General features: G+C 40.0%; 1 protein-coding gene across 3 annotated transcripts in view; it reads right to left on the bottom strand.

Annotated features, from left to right (window-relative positions):
• The window catches only part of CSMD1 (CUB and Sushi multiple domains 1), a 2,734,739-nt gene that overhangs the window by 551,575 nt on the left and 2,162,649 nt on the right, over positions 1-20,515 (bottom strand). For all 3 annotated transcript variants that reach the window (XM_073589180.1, XM_073589181.1, XM_073589182.1), the window contains exons 27-28: positions 15,075-15,266; positions 7,055-7,193 (exon numbers count right to left, since the gene is read on the bottom strand). In XM_073589180.1, the coding sequence (XP_073445281.1) occupies positions 7,055-7,193; positions 15,075-15,266 (331 nt within the window). The remainder of the gene's footprint in view (positions 1-7,054; positions 7,194-15,074; positions 15,267-20,515) is intronic.

Raw genomic sequence — 20,515 nt, 5'->3', positions numbered from 1 at the left:
ATGGTGCTCCTTCCCTTCCAAGCTCTGCCATGCGCCCAAACAGTGTTTTATCCCCACATATGGGGTATCGGCCTACGCAGGAAAATTGCAAAACAACTTTTTGGGTCCAATTTCTCCTGTTACCCTTAGGAAACTAAAAAATTGGGGGCAAAAATATCATTTTTGTGGAAAAAAATGATTTTTTTATTTTCACGCACGGGCGTTATAAACTTCTGTGAAGCACTTGGGGGTTCAAAGTGCTTACCACACATCTAGATAAGTTCCGTGGGGGGTCTAGTTTCCAAAATGGGGTCACTTGTAGGGAGTTTGATTAGTTTAGGCACATGAGAGGCTCTCCAAATGCACATCCTCAGACCATTCCATCAAAGTCTGCATTCCAAAACGTCACTACTTCCCTTTCGAGCCCCGACGTGTGCCCATACAGTAGTTTTCTCCCACATATGAGGAATCAGCATACTCCGGACAAATTGGACAAGAACTTCAACAACCAATTTCTCCTGGTACCCTTGGGAAAATAAAAAAAAATTGGGGACTAAATGATCATGTTTGTGGAAAAAATACGATTTTTTATTTTCACGCCCGGGCATTATAAACTTCTGTGAAGCCCTTGAGGGTTCAAAGTGCTCACCAGACATCTAGATAAGTTCCTTAGGGGGTCTAGTTTCCAACATGGTGTCATTTGTGGGGGTTTCCATTGTTTAGGTACATCAGGGGCTCTCCAAAGGCAACATGATACCCGCAGACCATTCCATCAAAGTCTGCATTCCAAAACGTCACTATTTCCCTTCCGAGCCCAGACGTGTGCCCATACAGTAGTTTTCTCCCACATATGGGGTATCAGCGTACTCAGGACAAATTGGACAACAACTTTTGGGGTCCAATTTCTCCTGGTAACCTTGGGAAAATAAAAAAATTGGGGACTAAAAGATCATGTTTGTGGAAAAAATGCGATTTTTTTATTTTCACTCTCGGGCATTATAAACTTCTGTGAAGCCCTTGTGGGTTCAAAGTTCTCACCACATATCTAGATAAGTTCCGTAGGGGGTCTAGTTTCCAAAATGGGGTCACTTGGGGGGGTTTCCACTGTTTAGTTACATCAGGGGCTCTCCAAACGTGACATGGCGTCCGATCTGAATTCCAGCATTTTGCATTGGAAAAGTCAAACGGCGCTCCTTTCCTTCTGAGCTCTTTCATGCACCGAAACAGTGGTTCCCCCCACATATCAAGTATCAGCGTACTCAGGACAAATTGCACAATAACTTTTGCAGTCCAATTTCTCCTGTTACCCTTGGTAAAATAAAAAAATTGAACCTGAAGTATTTTTTTAGTGAAAAAATGTTAAATGTTCATTTTTTTTAAATATTCAAAAAATTCCTGTGAATCACCTGAAGGGTTAATAAACTTCTTGAATGTGGTTTTGAGCACCTTAAGGGGTTCAGTTTTTAGAATGGTGTCACTTGTGGGTATTTTCTATCATATAGACCCCTCAAAGTGGCTTCAAATGTGATGTGGCCGTAAAAATAAAATGGTGTTACAAAAATGAGAAATCACTGGTCAACTTTTAACCCTTATAACTTCCTAACAAAAAAATTTTGGTTCCAAAATTGTGCTGATGTAAAGTAAACATGTGGGAAATGTTACTTATTAAGTTTTTTGTGTGCTGTAGCTCTGTGATTTAAGGGCATAAAAATTAAAAGTTGGAAAGTTGCGAAATTTTCAAAATTTTCACCAAATTTCTGTTTTTTTTCACAAATAAACACAAGTTATTTGAATGAAATTTTACCACTAACATGAAGTACAATATTGTCACAAGAAAACAATGTCAGAGTCACCGAGATCCATGGAAGCGTTTCAGAGTTATTACCTCATAAAGGGACAGTGGTCAGAATTGCAAAAATTGGCCTGGGAGTTAACGTGCAAACCTCCCTTGGTAGTGAAGAGGTTAATACTGTATGAATGACTAATTGAATTTAGGCAAATTTTCCAACACTTTTTTGTCTTATGTACCACCAAAATGTAACAGAGAGAGCGTAATACCCTATGGATTACTAATTGAATACAAATTTTTAAATGCTTTTTTAAAATCTTTGATATCACCAAAATGTCACAGAAAGTACCTAATGCTACATAGATGAACAATTAAATTCAGACACATTTTTCAACACTTTTTTGGAGTCTAATATACAACTTTAATGTTACATAAAGCATTTAATGCTTTATGGATAACTAATTGAATGGAGACAAATTTGTAATCATTTTTTTGGAATCTTATATGGCACCAAAATGTCACAGAAAGCACCAAATACACCATGGAAAAATAATTGAATACATACAAATGTTTCAACACTCTTTTTGGAATGTTATATAATGGCAAAATGTACAACAGAACAGGTAATATTGTGAATTCCCTGGCTCAGACTTCTGAGCCGAAGCTCCCCCTGCTCCCTCTGGTGGTTACTGGAGGTAGTGGAGCTGGCCAGATTGACAGAGGTCTGCCACCTGATGATGATGATGACAATTGGAGATCTGGGGTTACTGATTGGAGTATTTAAGTCTGCAGACTTCCTTCAATCCCTGCTGGTGATTGCTTTCTTGTGCATTCTGAGGTCTGATGTCGCCTGCCTTGATCCTGCATTGTTCAGCTAAGTGGTTCATTTGCTAATCATTTGCATCTGATCTGGTTTTGTTTCTCTCTGCTTGTTGTGTGGGTTCAGCTTGCTCCTCTGGGGGCTGTGCTGGACCACCACTCCATATGTTACAGCCTGTGTCAGTTTATTCAGTCCCCTGTTATATTGGTCTCTTTTGCTTTGCTTCCAGTTCATACCGGAGTGCTGATATAGTGGGGGCAAAGTCGTGTGACTTCAGTGTTTTTGTACATCAGACATGTTGGATTTTTCAGGGTTTTTGGGTGATTGCAGACAGTGTCTTTCCTTTCCTATCCTATCTAGTCAGTTTTGGCCCCATCATTTGCTCAGTCTATTTTTCTGCCTGTGTTTGTGTTTCATCTTGTCTCACCGACAATATATGTTTGGGGGCTATCTATTCCTTTTGGGGTCTGCTCCGGGGTAGTTTAGATTTCACCTTTCTTGCTTTAGGCTTACTTAGCTCTCTGGCTGCGCCTAGGCATCTAGGGCATCGTAGGTACGCCCCATGGCTACTGCTAATTGTGTGGATCCCCTGATCCTGGGTCTGCAATCTGCTTAGTTACCAACATCTCTGGTTTTCTGGTGGCTTAGCCTGTTCCTGCCATCCTTCTTGGTGACCCATTCATAACAGGGTAATAGTTTGTGATTAGCGAGTATGCTCGTTGCTTGGGTTTTTGGAAGATTTAGTTTCTGTTGCTGCAGCTGGATGATTTGCGGCTACATGACAGCCTGAATACATGTGGAAATTCCCTAACAAACAGGCAATCCCCACATGTATTCAGGCTGTCAAGTAGCTGCAAATCATGCAGCTTCGGTCACAGGAACTAAATCTCCGAGCACTTCCAAATATTCAGAGACCACCCGAGCATGCTCGGAAAAACCCGAGCAACGAGCATGCTCAATCATCACTAGTAATGTTTAAAAGGTTTTGTAGTCTGTTCTATAACACCGAAACGTACGACAAACTATGTAATAGTACATGGATGAGTAATTGAATAAGGAAAAATGTTTTTGGGAGTGTTATAAAGCACTTAAATATACAAGAGACCATGTAATAGAATATTGATGAGTAATTGAATACAGAAAAATGTTTCAATGCTTTTTTTGTAGTGTTACATACCACTGTAATGTAACAAGAACTAAGTCAAACTATATGGATGACTAGTTGAATTCATGAAAAATTTTGGAAAGTAAATATTTTTAAATTTTAGTTGATGTGCTCATACAGGCTTTGCAGAAAGTGCAAAAGTAAAAAAAAAAATATAATTAAGGTCATCCATAAACCGCTGAAAAGGAACAACTGATTGGCCTCATTCAAATATTAAGTGCAGTTGCTGTACTCCTACACTCATAAAGGCTTTGCACAATGTCACCTGCACCATTGTCTGCTCCCACATAGCAGGTGGGGAACCCAAAGGACAGTCCAATATCTCAGGGGTAATAGAAGCCTCATCTTGGGGCTGCATCGAGAAGCCTCTTCCAGTTCCACTCATTTATCAAGAAAGGGTTCATCCTGCTCCCTTCCTTCTCAAATAACACCCACTGTTCACATCCACAAACCACAGACTAGTATATTGATGAGTAATTGAATACAGAAAACATTTTTAACACTTTTTTGGACTGTTATATAACATTGAAATGTAAAACAGATCATGCAATAGTATGTGGATGAGTAATTGAACACATAAAAGTTTCAAAGCTTTTTGGAGTATTATATGCCACTGATATGGACCACAGAACATGCAATAGTAAATGAATGAGTAAATGAATGCAGGAAAATGTATCAATGCTTTTTTAGACTGTTACATAGCACAGAAATGTATCACAGAGCATGTAGTAGTATAAGGATGAGTAATTAAATAAAGAAAAACATTTCAACACATTTTTCATTGTTGTATAACACTAAAATGTACCACAGTCCATATAATAGTTTATAGATGAGTAACTGAATAAAGAAAAAATGTTTGAGTAATTGAGTAGAAAAAATTTTTTTAATGCTTTTTGGGTGTGCTATATAATAAAGAAATGTACCACAAAGAACCTAAAACTCTATGATTGACAATATGGTCAATTTTTTCACCCCTCCCAAAAAAATGTGGCCAGCTGCTGCAGCTATATATTTATATATATGTCATAAAATGAAAGAAAAAACGCTGACGGCACCGCTATTACCGTATATCCTCAGCTGGTGTGCGGCATTTGGAGCGCTGATAACTGGCAGCTTCGGGTGCTAGACCTGAGAATTCATAATGCTCTGTATATCCAATTAGGAATGAGGTCGCACTCAACTCAATGATTGTTTTGCGCTATCCAAGCACTTCGACGGGTCATCGAAGCGCTTGGGTAGCGCGAAACAATCGTTGTCAGCTCCCTCTGCACTCCTGATGTCACTCCCCTGGCCCAACATGTGTAACATGTGCCAATAAATAAAGCAATATCTTCACCAGCTCATTGAGTGCAACCTCATTTCTACTTGGATATTTATATATATTTAGCAGCGGACTGTAAAGCCCTAACTCCCTCCTTAGAGACTGTATTGAGCCTCTCTCCCTGCTCCAGCAACTCTCTCTCCTTCCTTAAGGCCCAGTCACACATCGATATCGCCAGCGAGATTGCTGATTTTGTGATGCCACAGTGATCTTGCCAGCGATATCACTGTGTGTGACATGGATCAGCGACCGGCCCCCCTGCCAGGTATCGCTGATCGTGCAGGATAGTCCTGGGCCATTTTTCGATCCTTGGTCTCCCGCTGGCTAGCACGCATCGCTGCGTGTGGCAGCGGGAGAGCAACGATCAGCGACGCTGCACGCTGGTTTCCAATGTAAACAGCAGGTATCTAGGAGCCACGCGGCTCTTAGTTACCCCCTGTTTACTTTGGAAATCAGCGTGCACGCTGTTTACCTTTTAAACCAGCATGCACGCTGGTTTCCAGGGTAAACAGCGGGTATCTAAGAGCGGCACGACTCTTAGATACCCGCTGTTTACCTTGGAAACCAGCCTGCACGCTGGTTTCCAAGGTAAACAGCGGGTAACCAAGAGCTGTGCGGCTCTTAGATACCCGCTGTTTACATTGGAAACCAGCTTGCTCGCTGATCCTGATCACTGGAGGGGCTGTCTATGTGACATCGTTATGTGTAACGGGGCCTTTAGGCTAAATGTAGAATATATCTGATACAAAATGCAAAGCACACAATTAGGACTGTTAGTGTGATGGTTCAGCTTCAGTACCGGTATCAACACTACAGGACTCGTTAAACTGTGGACACACATGCCTGGACAAGCAATCTCTCCCTCCAATAATAACTGTCACAGAGCTGAGCAATGGCTTATGTGGGTTGAGCCTGGCATGGCCTGTCCTTTTCTAACCGCTAATGCCACAATAGTCACAATAATGCCACTACCAAGATGGCTAGGGTATTATAGTGACTTGCAGGCAATCCCCACATGCTTATTGACTGTGTCAAACATGTAATGCAGGGATTCATGTTTGAAACCAATCTCATTTGTGCACCCAGATACTCGAGTGATATCTGCGTATCACCAAGCATGTTCATTTATCCCTATTATACACCTTAAAAAAGGGATTTTTAATCTATTCCTGACAAGAGTATTGGAGATACAGAACTAAGATCTACTAGTGACCTGTAAGAATAACTTTATGAGTTGGTCTGAGTGGACCCGTGGAAATTCGGATTCTGGTAAAAGACCCGAACTTTAGTCCAACATTCAGTTTGGGTACCAGAACTGTAGCCGAATGTGAACCAGAAGCTGAACCCATTGAAAACAATGGAGACACAAACTATCTGGAAAATTCTTTCTCTTGTCCCCGGACTTACCCTAGATCTCCGAGTATTGAAATGGACCTCGGGAAGAAGTCTGTGTTCGGAGATTAGTACAGGACACTGGCTTCTATATGAACCCACAATTTCTAAGTTTGGGTTCGCTTATGTCTTTTTATGAGTAAACGCTACTAAGTATTGAGAACAGAATAGTAAATAATATCCTGCCCACTAATTACCTTTGACATACCAGTACAATATAAATATTTGTAATTGCTATATAAATACAATACTTGTTAATTGTGAGAAACAGAGATTATTTTACAAAACATTTTAGGATTTAAATGCATTTATTATAGTTTATGGAGCACTACATTATAATGAATGTGAGCAACCTGCAAATTTGTATTCATATTCCATTCACCAGCTGTGCATTTATATTTGGCATCGGTATATTGCTGAAAAAAAGATATTATGTGTTTGTTATTGATGGTGTAGGCAATGGATATATGCTCCAGGACTTAGTTACACAATGTAATTAAGAGCCTATTGAGGTGACAAATTATCTCATTTTTAGATCTGACATTTCAAAACCTGTTACACAGCTTTATTTTTCTATATAACGTGTACCTTTTGAATATCAAGGCAATGACAAAGTCTGGATTTACTTTTATTCTCCAGTCACACTCTTTTCCTGCCGGATAAGGTTGAGGGAAGTTTGGTGATAAAATAACACCCGCTGGGCCTGTCAGGTTTCCACCACATGCCGCTGTCATAGTGAGACAAGAGAAAACAAAATCAATCAGATGTTGATCTATAGAACAGTATTTAACAATTGCTTTTTTTTTGGCTAAAGTTAAAGTAAGTACTGCCTAAACCAATTACCGTATATTGCATACAAACCATTTAGCCCTGTCTTTCCTTGAAATGTACTTAAAGGTAATTTATAGTAACATAGTAACATAGTAACATAGTAATTAAGGTTGAAGGGAGACTTTAAGTCCATCTAGTTCAACCCATATCCTATCCTAACTTGCCCTAACATGTTGATCCAGAGGAAGGCAAAAAACCCCATGTGGCAACAGTAAGCTTCACATTGGGGAAAAAAATTCCTTCCCGACTCCACATACGGCAATCAGACTAGCTCCCTGGATCAACGCAATATTAAGGAGACTAGTGTATATACCCTGTAATATTATACTTTTCAAGAAAGGCATCCAGTCCCTTCTTAAATTTTAGTAGTGAATCACTCATTACAACATCATATGGCAGAGAGTTCCATAGTCTCACTGCTCTTACAGTAAAGAATCCGCGTCTGTGAGTATGCTTAAACCTTCTTTCCTCCAGACGTAGAGGATGCCCCCTTGTCCCCGTCACAGGTCTAAGAGTAAAAAGATCATTAGAAAGGTCTTTGTATTGTCCCCACATATATTTATACATTGTAATAAGATCACCCCTAAGCCTTCGATTCTCCAAACTAAATAACCCCAAGTGTAATAACCTGTCTTGGTATTGCAGACCCCCTAGTTCCCTAATAACCTTGGTCACTCTTCTCTGCACCCGCTCCAGTTCAGCTATGTCTTTCTTATACACCGGAGACCAGAACTGTACACAGTATTCTAAGTGTGGTCGCACTAGTGACTTATATAGAGGTAAAATTATGTTCTCCTCATGAGCATAGAATCATAGAATCGTAGAGTTGGAAGGGACCTCCTGGGCCATCTGGTCCAACCCCCTGCTCAAAGCAGGATTCGCTAAATCATCCCACTCAGATGTCTGTCCAGCCTCTGTTTGAAGACTTCCATTGAAGGAGAACTCACCACTTCTCGTGGCAGCCTGTTCCACTCATTGATCACTCTAACTGTCAAAAAGTTTTTTCTAATATCTAATCTGTGTCTCCTCCCATTCAGTTTCATCCCATTGCTTCTAGTCTTTCCTTGTGCAAATGAGAATAAAGTTGATCCTTCTACAATGTGACAGCCCTTTAGATATTTGTAGACAGCAATTAAGTCTCCTCTCAGTCTTCTCTTTTGCAAACTAAACATTCCCAAATCCTGCAACCTTTCCTCATAAGACAGGGTTTGCAGACCGGTCACCATTCTGGTCGCTCTTTTCTGAACTTGCTCCAGTTTGTTGATGTCTTTTTTAAAATGTGGTGCCCAAAACTGGACACAATATTCCAGATGAGGTCTGACCAAAGAGGAGTAGAGGGAAATAATGACTTCACGTGATCTAGACTGTATGCTTCTGTTAATACATCCTAGAACTGCATTTGCCTTTTTTGCTGCTGCATCACACTGTTGACTCATATTCAGTCTGTGATCTATTAGTATACCCAAGTCTTTTTCACATGTGCTGTCACTTAGCCCTATTCCTCCCATTCTATATATGCTTTTTTCATTTTTATTGCCCAGATGTAGTACTTTGCATTTCTCCCTGTTAAAAACCATTCTGTTAGTTACTGCCCACTTCTCCAGTTTATTTAAATCTTTTTGAATCCTCTCTCTTCTCTAGTATTAGCTATCCCTCCTAGCTTTGTGTCATCAGCAAATTTAATCAGTTTACCCTCAATTCCTTCATCTAAATCGTTGATAAAGATGTTGAACAATACAGGGCCCAGGACAGAGCCCTGTGGTACTCCACTTGAGACATTCTTCCAACTGGATGTGCAGCCATTTACGACCACTCTTTGGGTCCGATCACTAAGCCAGCTATGAATCCACCTAACAGTTGCCTTGTCCATTCCATACTTAGTCATTTTTTCAATAAGGATTGTATGAGAGACTTTGTCAAATGCTTTGCTGAAGTCAAGATATACTATATCTACAGCATTTCCTTGATCCACCCAATCAGTGATACCATCATAGAAGGAAATTAAGTTAGTCTGACATGACCTATTAGTTACAAACCCATGCTGACTCTGTTTGATCACTTCATTCTTATCCAGGTATTGACTTACATGTTGTTTAATAATTTGTTCAAAGATCTTTCCTGGTATAGAAGTCAGACTCACCGGCCTATAGTTGCCTGGGTCCACCTTCTTCCCCTTTTTGAAGATAGGAACAACATTTGCTCTTCTCCAGTCTTCTGGCACTTCTCCTGTTCTCCAAGAATTTTCAAAGATTATGGAGAGTGGTTCAGAAATTTCTTCTGCTATCTCCTTCAGTACTCTGGGGTGTAATTCATCTGGACCTGGAGACTTGAATTCATTTAGGTTAGCTAAGTGTTTCCTCACTATCTTTCTGTTTATAGATATCCTGGATTCTTCTATTCCCTTAATAGGACAGTGAATAACAGTTGGTGTTACATTTCCTTTCTGAGAGAAAACAGATGCAAAATAGGAATTTAAAAGTTCAGCCTTCTCAACATCCTGTCTTACCATTTCATTATTTTCATCCTGTAAAAATCCTATAGCATCTTTGACTTTTCTTTTACTTTTGACATATCCCCAAAATCCTTTATTATTGCTTTTGACATCTCTTGCAAGCCTCAATTCATTTTCAGCTTTAGATAATCTAATTTGTGCCCTGCAGATTCTGCAGACAGCATTATATTCTTCTTTAGATATGCCTCCCTCTTTCCATTTTATAAACATTTTTTTCTTCCTTTTTAGCATGTGCTTAAGTTCTGTGTTCACCCATCCTGGTTTCCTTAAATGCTTCCTGTTCTTCCCTCTTTTCGGAATTGTTAACAACTGTGCTTTGAGAATTTCATTTTTCAAGATTTCCCATCCTTCCTGGACATTTTTGTCTTTAAGGATATCCAGCCATTGGATCCCTCCAATTATCTTTCTGAATCCCTTAAAATCTGCCTTTCTGAAATCTAACTTTGACGTCTGAGTCTTCACAGGTCTTCCACCTCTAGTTATCCAAAATTCTAAAATAGCATGGTCGCTACCTCCTAGGGTTCCAGACACTTTTACCTCCTCAACCATTTCCTCCCTGTTTATAAGGATTAGATCCAAGGTAGCAGTTCCCCTTGTTTTCTCCCCTACCTTTTGGAAGATAAAGTTGTCAGCAAGAGAGGATAAGAATTTCCTTGACCTGTTAGTTTTGCCTGAGAGAGATTCCCAACAAATGTCTGGATAGTTGAAATCTCCCATGACAACTATGTCATATTTTTTGGAGAACTTGGCCATTTGATGCATAAAGAGTTCATCCATATCTTCAGCTTGCACAGGCGGCCTGTAGTAAATGCCTACAATGGTGTCCTTTCCATTGTTCTGTCCTTGTATTCTTACCCAAACAGTTTCCACAGAACTCCCAGTCTCTGAAGCTTCAATCTCTGTGCAGATATACGCGTTTCTAACATACAATGCAACACCTCCTCCTCGTTTATCAAGTCTGTTTCTTGCAAATAAGTTGTATCCTTCTAGTCTTGTATTCCAATCATGTGTATTGTCCCACCAAGTTTCAGTGATTCCAATGACATCATATTTCTTTTCCTGTGTTAGTAGTTCCAATTCTCCTTGTTTGTTGCCCATGCTTTGTGCATTAGTATAGAAACATTTTAGTTTGTGATTGGTTTCTCTTTCTCCAATATTTTTATTAATTAGATTCTTTCGTCTTTGTTCTTCCTTTCCACTTCTATTAGCAGAGTTCTCAATAGCATTTGAGGCATCTATGCCTCTTTTAATGCATCCCATTATTTTATTTGCCTTTGCAGCAGCTGCTTGACTCTGGCCACTAAATGTGAGTTTGTCGTCCACCCATACACCCAGGTCTTTTTCAGTGACTGTTTTGCCCAGTGTTTTACAATTAAGCACATAATTATACAACTTGTTCGTTCTACCCAAGTGCATGACCTTACATTTATCCCCATTAAAGCTCATTTGCCATTTATCAGCCCAAGCTTCTAGTTTACATAAATCCTCCTGTAATATAAAATTGTCCTCCTCTGTATTAATTACCCTGCAGAGTTTAGTGTCATCTGCAAATATTGAAATTCTACTCTCTATGCCCCCTACAAGGTCATTAATAAATATGTTAAAAAGAAGCGGGCCAAAAACTGACCCCTGTGGTACCCCACTGCTAACCGTGACCCAGTCCGAGTGTGCTCCATTAATAACCACCCTTTGTTTCCTATCCCTGAGCCAGCTCTTAACCCACCTACACATATTTTCCCCTATCCCCATTGTTCTCATTTTATGTATCAACCTTTTGTGTGGCACCGTATCAAAAGCTTTTGAAAAGTCCATGTACACCACGTCCACTGCATTCCCTTGGTCCAGTCCGGAACTTACCTCTTCATAAAAGCTTATCAGATTAGTCTGACAGGAACGGTCTCTTGTAAACCCATGTTGATATTGGGTCATAAGGTTATTCTTCTCCAGATACTCCAGTATAGTATCTCTTAGAAAACCCTCCAGGATTTTACCCACAGTTGAGGTTAAACTTACAGGCCTATAATTTCCAAGTTCAGTTTTTGTCCCCTTTTTGAATATTGGCACCACATTTGCTATACGCCAGTCCTGTGGTACAGACCCTGTTATTATGGAATCTTTAAAGATTAAAAATAGTGGTCTATCAATGACTGTGCTTAATTCCTGCAGTACTCGGGGGTGTATCCTATCCGGGCCCGGGGATTTGTCAATTTTAGTGATTTGTAGATGCCGCCGTACTTCCTGCTGGGTTAAGCAGGTGACATTTAATGGAGAATTTTTATCCCTGATCATGTTATCCATCATGGGATTTTCTTGTGTAAATACTGTTGAAAAAAAGTCATTTAGCATATTGGCTTTTTCCTCATCCTCATCCACCATTTCACCCAGACTATTTTTAAGGGGACCAACACTATCATTTTTTAGCTTCTTACTATTTATGTAGTTAAAGAATATTTTGGGATTATTTTTACTTTCTCTGGCAATGAGTCTCTCTGTCTCAATCTTTGCTGTCTTGATTTGCTTTTTACAGAATTTATTTAATCTTCTGTATTTATTTAATGCCTCATCACTACCTACTTGCTTTAATTCTCTAAATGCTTTATTTTTATCTCTTATTGCGCCCCTTACAGCTCTATTTAGCCATAGTGGTTTCCTCCTATTTCTCGCATGTTTATTCCCATACGGTATATATTGTGCACAGATCCTATTCAGAATGCTAGTAAACGTCTCCCATTTTCTTTGTGTATTTTTATGTCTCAGGATATCGTCCCAGTTAATTGCACCAAGATTATCACATACCTTTTTGAATTGTTTTTTTTAAGTCTATTTTGTAGCCATTACATACATTTTCTATTATATCTTTTTTTAAATTATTTAATCCAGATATATTTACTATTTTATTATAATTGCTTTTTATTTTCCTATTGCAGACATTTTATTCATTTTGTGTACATGGCTATGGAAGCAGCAGTCTTGTACAAGTTTTACTTTTCTGCATTTAGACATATGCACAAGAGGAGTTAAATTGACCACTGTAAAAATTAATCTCGGGATTTTCATTGACTATGGAAGAGTAATCTAGGGGTGTACTGCGACCACTACCCATTGTGAAAGTTTATTTATTCTTTTATTATAATTGTTTTTGATTTTCTTATTGTAGACTCTTAATTATATTTTTTTGCACATGGCAATAGGGCAGCTGTCTTTTCTGAGTTTTTCTTATCATCATTTAGACATATGCTTAAATAAAAATTATACTGGAGATTTTGATCGACTATGAAAGAGTAATCTAGAGGTAAACTGTGACCATTACTTTTTGTGAATGTGTGGCTCTTTACCAATGCATACCTAAAGCTAAACAGGAACGGGTTCTTTACAGTTAGAGCAGTGAGACTGTGAAATGCACTATCACAGGAGGTAGAAATGGCAGACACTATTACAGCTTTTAAAAAGGGCTGGATGATTTCCTTGATACTCGTAACATTGTGGATTATAGCTAAATTAGTGATGAAACGTACAATTGGTGGAGAAAGATTGAGCTTGATGTACCTAGGTATTTATTCAACCTATGTAAAAATGTAAATATGTAACTTTTATATTTCATTGCAATTCTGTCAGTGATGTTAAAGAGATGACTACTGAATAGTTGAAAAAAGAGGATCATGTAAAGAGTAATGACATTTTTATTTCATAAATCAATTTTAACATATGAAAACAAGTAATTTTGTAATATATCTCATCAGCAAAATCTGCTCCTTTCTCAGCCAGAATTGATCATTCATTATTAAAATTCAGAATTCTGGGGTAAAATTTATACTCAGTGAAGACAGACTTTCCCATTACTGAGATAGGAGAAGGCAGCTGCTACTAATAAGATCCTATGTAGATAGGAGTGGGAGCAGTAGGTAGGAGCTCTGCCACTAGCTCTTCCCTCCTCTCATCTATAAACAATCTTATCAGCACCATCTGTCATCTCCCATCTAAAGGCCCCGTTACACATAACGATGTCCCAGCAATCCCACCGATCCGACATGGATGGGATCGCTGGGACATCGTTATGCTGATCGCTGGTGAGCTGTCACATAGACAGCCCCTCCAGCGATCAGGACCAGCGATCAAGCTGGTTTCCAAGGTAAACAGTGGGTATCTAAGAGTCGTGCGGCTCCTAGATACCCGCTGTTTACATTGGAAACCAGCGTGCAGCGTCGCTGATCGTTGCTCTCCCGCTGCCACATGCAGCGATGCGTGCTGGCCAGCGGGAGACCAACGATCAAAAAATGGCCCAGGACTATCCTGCACGATCAGCGATACCCGGCAGGGGGGGCCGGTCGCTGATCCATGTCACACAGCGATATCGCTGGCGAGATCACTGTGGCATCACAAAATCAGCAATCTCGCTGGCGATATCGATGTGTGACGGGGCCTTAAGGAAGGAGAGAGAGTTGCTGGAGCAGGGAGAGAGGCTCAATACAGTCTCTAGGGAGGGAGTTAGGGCTTTACAGTCCGTTTCTAAATATATATAAATATCCAAGTTTAAAAGGTAAACAGCGGGCACGCTGGTTTCCAAGGTAAACAGTGGGTAACTAAGAGCCACGCGACTCCTAGATACCCGCTGTTTACATTGGAAAGCAGCGTGCAGCGTCGCTGATCGTTGCTCTCCTGCTGCCACACGCAGCGATGCCTGCTGGCCAGCAGGAGACCAACGATCAAAAAACGTCCCAGGACGATCTTGCATGATCAACAATACCCGGCAGGGGGCCCGGTTGCTGATCCATGTCACACAAACACAGCGATGTCACTGGCGAGATCGCTGTGGCATCACAAAATCAGCGATCTTGCTGCGATGTCGCTGTCTGTGACGGGACCTTTAGTAATGGGAAAGTCTGTCTTCAATGAAAGCAGATTTCACCTCAGAATTGAAAATTCTGATAATAACTGATTTGTTCTGGCAGAGAAAAAAGTATATTTCTCTGATAAGACAATGCAAATTTGCTTTCTTCATGTGTTAAGATTGCTTTATACAATACAAATTAAAATGAGGACTACTCTTTAAAATTTAAACTTGCCTGTTTATGCAGATTTTTTTGAGTAATTTGATTTGAAGCAAAGTTATTTACTCCAAATTGCATGTTCTTTATTATGCTCTGGGGTCTTTCCAGAGCCTAAAGTATTTCATAATTTGTTAAGGAAATATTCCCTGCTACAAAATCATATAGAAAAATATCAATAAATAAAACTGTGCAAAAGAACCCATGAGTTTAGACATACCAATACAAGTTGGGGGGTCTGGCTGCCAAAAGAATCTGTTATTCAGCTGCACACATGTAATTTTCACTTGTCCTTGGAGTTGATATCCTGGGTCACATTGAAAGTTTATTGTATCTCCTGGTTCTCTGCTGTCTCCATATCGGGTCCCATTTTGAGGAATTCCAGGATCATTACAAGTAGATGCAACTGAAGCTGTGGGAAGCAATATGATACAATGTACTGTTATAGTGATATACTTTCTTGGTAATACTTATTTTGCTAATTGATCATCATTCTAATCATTCATAACTCTAATGCAGGGTTGGGAAAACTCCAGCCCCTGGGCAGATTCCCGGGGACCAGAGTGCTCAGGGCAGCAGGTGGCAAGATGCTGGTCGTGGGCTCTTTATTTGTGAACAGTTAAGCAAGTTAAAGATCAAAAGATCTCTAAAAGGTCTAAAGTTAAGGATGACTTCCTGAATGAATAAATGAATGAAGATCATGAGATCATGAATAAGACAAAAGTTGAAACGCATTGATCGTGCCTTTACCACTAGTGTGTCATAGGGCTGGTTGCAATATGTTGTTTTTTTTTCTACGTTTATGGAATAAAATTTATTTTTTAGCAACTCACACCATTCGCTGGACTTTTTCTCTATTGGATCTTGCTGTGGCTGCTTCACCCTTGTCCTTTTGAGGCAATGACTTGCAAACAGGAGGTCAAAACACTTGGACTGGTAAGCTGACTTTTTCCTATATACTTTATGCACAGATATCACATATTTTGGCTGTGGTGGGGTTTTCTTTTTAGGTAAAATACCGTACAGTATATGATTTTGGTATAATTTTAAAAAAATCACAGAAAACATCTATAGACTTTTCAGTGACTTCATAAAACCACAGCAAAAAGAAAAAAGTTTGTGGCCACAACACAGGCACAATGTGTGAATGTTACAATTATCTTCTAAGGTTCACCCATCTTCCCTCTCACTTTGCAGAGACATACCTGATTTTATCTCTGCAACTATTAGATAAATTTTAACTATTTAGGCTGGGTGTCCACATTGACTTTTTGGCGAGTGTGGTGACACAGGGCTCAATGGGTGCTCTAGTCCGCTGGCTCGAGAATGCTTAGACAAGGGATCATACCGCCAAATGCCAGCTCTCCTTCTACAATGGACAAATTGAAAATAGACATCTGTTTAATTAAGATTAAATGCTGTGTCGTCACTGTGAGATTTTGACAGTGCTTTCATTTTACTCAACGTAAACTTACTTGCGCTGAGTTTTAGGTGTGGATTTTCCCCATAGACTTGAATGTGAAACGGACATGCATTTTAAGTGTGTTTCCAAGGTGTAAACGCATCAAAAACACATATAAACTGTACAAATCTTTGTTTAAAACATTACACACCAACAAGTTGAGTTGAGCGACTTTGGTTGGATCAGGTTTCTGTCAGGGTCCTGACCGCACTGGCGTACAGCCTCCGCTAAGCAGGGACTCACCCGTACCATAGGGACCCCTGGGGACAAGAACAGCCGGACAATAAAGATGCACGGGACCTGAATGTAGACGTTTAGAAAGCCGACACAGGACCTATGGTCATGTGAACGGTCATGTGACTGCAAGGGGACGTGGCTTAGCATCCTGCTTTCAGAGGAGGAATAAAACTCAGAGTCAGGCAAAGCAGAGGTCAGGCACAATACAGGCAAGCGAGGTACAGGAGGGATAAACAGATGGGAGGTCAGACAAAGCCAAAGGTCATACACAAGATATCAATACAGTACCAGGGATGAGATAGAATGGACAGTCAGGGCCAAGCAGAGATCAAAAACCAAACGGACATAGAAGGTACCAAGCAGAATCCAAAGCGATATCCAGAGAACAGACCGAGTCATACACAGGGAATCAAGCAACCAGAACACAGCACTAACACACTCAGGGGTCACCACACAATGCCAAGGGCGAAAGAATAACTGACGGGGGATGGAAGCTTCCTGAGGCTATAAGAAGCCTCCCCAGAACCAATGAGAGGCCACCCTAATAGGTCCCAGGTGTGCAGGTGAGAGTCTGCACTGCGATCAGAACATTAACCCCAGAAGTGCCGGTCACCCAGCACTGGTATCATGACAGTTTCATGAAACAAAATTTTTTTTAGATGAGACTGTCCGACTAGGGCAAAGAAAGTCGGAGTTTCGTCCGAAACCCAACCCCAATGCAAGTCAATGGGTAATAAAAATCAGCATTGAGTGGATGACATTCATCCACTCAATGCCGACTTTTATTCCCCATTGACTTGCATTGGAGTCAGGTTTCGGACGAAACTCCGACTTTTTTTGCCCTAGTCGGACCAGTTTCATCTGAAACAAATTTTGTTTCATGAAACCCGATCCGACCAAAGTCGCTCAACTCTACCAACAAGACACAAAAAGGTTAGAGCAAAAAATGCAATAAATTTGTGCGTAAAAAACACGCACTCAAAATTACACTAAAAAACGCCAACAACCTAATATTTTTAATAGGTGTAGAAATTCTGCAGAAAATCTGCAACATCAAAAGTTCACCATGGGAATGTAGCCTTAAGGTCCCTTTACATTTAGCAATGCACCAGCGATCCCGACAATGATACGACCCGGTCAGGATCGCTGGTACATCGCTAAATGGTTGTTAGTGAGCTGCCACACAGGCAGATCTCAAAGTGACATAGCAGCGATACAGCAGTCGTTACTTACCTTTCAGATGCGGCAATCCTGACGTCCTCCCGTCCGCGTCCACACGTCACTCGTCGGCGCCAGCAGGAAGCCCAGCAGGAAGCGCCCGACGTGAAATGGAGCTGCGTGATCAACGACAGACAGCGGGGGAGCCGGTTGGAGGTAAGTATCACACATAGCGATATCGCTAGCGATATCGCTGCTGCGTCACCAAATTGGTAATGCTTTAGCGATATTGCTAGCTATATCGCTATGTGTAAAACCCCCTTTATACTTTTTCTATGTTGTGAAGCAATGTTATCTACAGCACAATAAAATTATCTGGTATTGTTAAAAGATAAGAGCTCTGCTCCGTATACAAATATCTGATGCACTCACAAGTTACAAACAGAGCAGGAAGATTTTTGTCTCTGTCAACCTGTCTGCAAAGGAAAAACCCCAGGTTTATGTCGTGAGATGGTGGCACTGTAAGCAGGAGAGTGATTTTAGCCAAGCAGCAGATAGCATGTTTGTTACATTTTCCTCTCCTAGGCACCTTCTCATGTACATGTGTCCAGTACGTGTAGCAACCATTTACCGGAAACACATATCCATACATACCTATTAAATCCTACAGTGATCTTCACATGTCCATGTTTTTACATAGACCATGCGTCAGTGTGATCCAATTCTTTCCGGCAGCCAATACAAGTCAAGGGGTCCTTGTAAACATGTACAGCATATGGGTGACATTCGTGTGCCATCTGTGTGACACGTACCGGAATAGAATGCAGAATAGAAATGACAGATTTTTATGTGTTAAAGATGTGCAAAGAATTGATGAAACCAAATGTTTTGCTTTCCCACTATGACTTTTAAATGGTGCATTAAATATATGATATGCATTAATATTGAAATTAATTTGTATCTGAAGGATTAAAGAGCTATTTGCATGCTAAGATGAGTTTAACTACAGTGTGTTGAATATATAAATTGTATAAGCATGTAATACCAATTCAAGCAGAAATATTTCTCTGCAGGGTTATCATCAGTGTTTTAGGTGTGCACTAATTTCTTTTGATTAGACACAACACAGTATTTCTTTCCCAGGTGACCTTAGTCTCATCATTTGTAGCAGTGACTTTTGCCTTCATTTTGAAGAAAAACTACTGTTCTCAATTATGGCCAACACAAATAAGTAATTGATGTTACAGGTTACTGAGCTACACTCCAAAGTCAATATACAGTATGACCTCCACTGTCAATGTATCTTGGTAGAACTAAAGTAAAATCAATGACAATTTCAATTCAGATACTTTATCTTTCAAGCCTTTTTCAGATGCTCTCTTTTTATTTATTAAGTGGCCTTCTATCATATATTATATAAAAAAATAATTTTGTCTAGAACAAAAATAATGTGTTCCCAATATTACCACAAGACAAATAAATAGATACGTTTAAATGAAAAATATTCAATTTTTGGAAACTTTAGTTACATAACCTTACTTTGTGATAATTAATTGCACTTTAGAGATATAATATCATCAATAGATTTATCAAAACATATTAATCTCATTTATCAAAACTGTCCAAACTAAAAGAAAAAAAGGAATGCTTATAGCAACAATGCACTGTGCTATGCTGTTTCTATCCATCCTGTACCTTAGTGGCAGCACACATGATTGATTGCTGTTGTAGTTGAAGGGTTTTTCTATGATTAGAAAAACAAGTTTTCTTTGTTTAAAAAATCAAAGCCCACTAGTGATGAGCGAGTATATTCATTGCTCGGGTGGTCTCCGAGTATTTTGGCGTGCTCGGAGATTTAGTTTTTGTCATCTCATCTGCATGATTTGCGACTGCTAGACACCTTGAATGCATGTGTGAATGCCTGTTAGGAATTCCCACATGTATTCAGCCTGTTTACAAGTCGCAAATCATGCAGATAAGATGACGAAAACTAAATCTCCGAGCACGCTAAAATACTCAGAGGACACCTGAGCATGCTCGGGAAAACCCGAGCAACTAGTATACTCGCTCATCATTAAAGCCCACCTGTCCACAGGCTGCATTCGGTATTACAGCTAAAATTTAAGGGAACATGACACCAGGTTTTCCCCATACAAACCACGACCACCACCATTAGGGTCTCTTTAACAGCATACTGGAATGCTGTAAAACACTCCTCAATCCAGCCTACAGATCTAAAAAAAATAAAAAAATTGTTTTTATTTTTACTCACAGATGGCATAATCCAGTCCTATGGGCATCTTTGGTCTTGATGGAGTGCTTCCTCTGTTCTTACGATCACCATCCTCCTTCCCTACTTTGAGTGGATGATGCATTCTACATTGCACTCCTGCACAGGTGCACTTCTATCTGCCCTGTCAAGGACAGAGCAAAGTACGCTAGTGCACATGCATCGGGAAAGGCCAAAGAGCACCAATGAGCCAGAAGTAAAGCCGGCACATGCGCACTGATGTACTTTATTCTGCCCTTGACAGAGCCGATAGAAGTGCGCCTGCACAGGAGTGCAATTGAGGAAACTGTGTGCATGATGTAGGATAAAGCAGAAAATGAGGATGGCGATTGCAAGAAGAGAGAAGACACAGAATCAAGACCAGAGACTCCTATTGGACTGGGCTGTCCTTTCTATAAGTATAATAAGAGCTATTCTTTGTGATCTGCAGACTTGATTGGGGACATGCAAACAGCATTCTAGTATGCTGTAAAAAAAACAAGGACACAATGGTGGCGACCATAATTTATAACGG

Source organism: Dendrobates tinctorius, unplaced genomic scaffold (assembly GCF_039654945.1).
Source record: "Dendrobates tinctorius isolate UK_male_01 unplaced genomic scaffold, ASM3965494v1 ptg000107l, whole genome shotgun sequence".
NCBI classification, from domain to species: Eukaryota; Metazoa; Chordata; class Amphibia; order Anura; family Dendrobatidae; genus Dendrobates; species Dendrobates tinctorius.
Note: the sequence above shows the minus strand (reverse complement) of the source record. Positions and strands in the feature narration are given on the sequence as shown.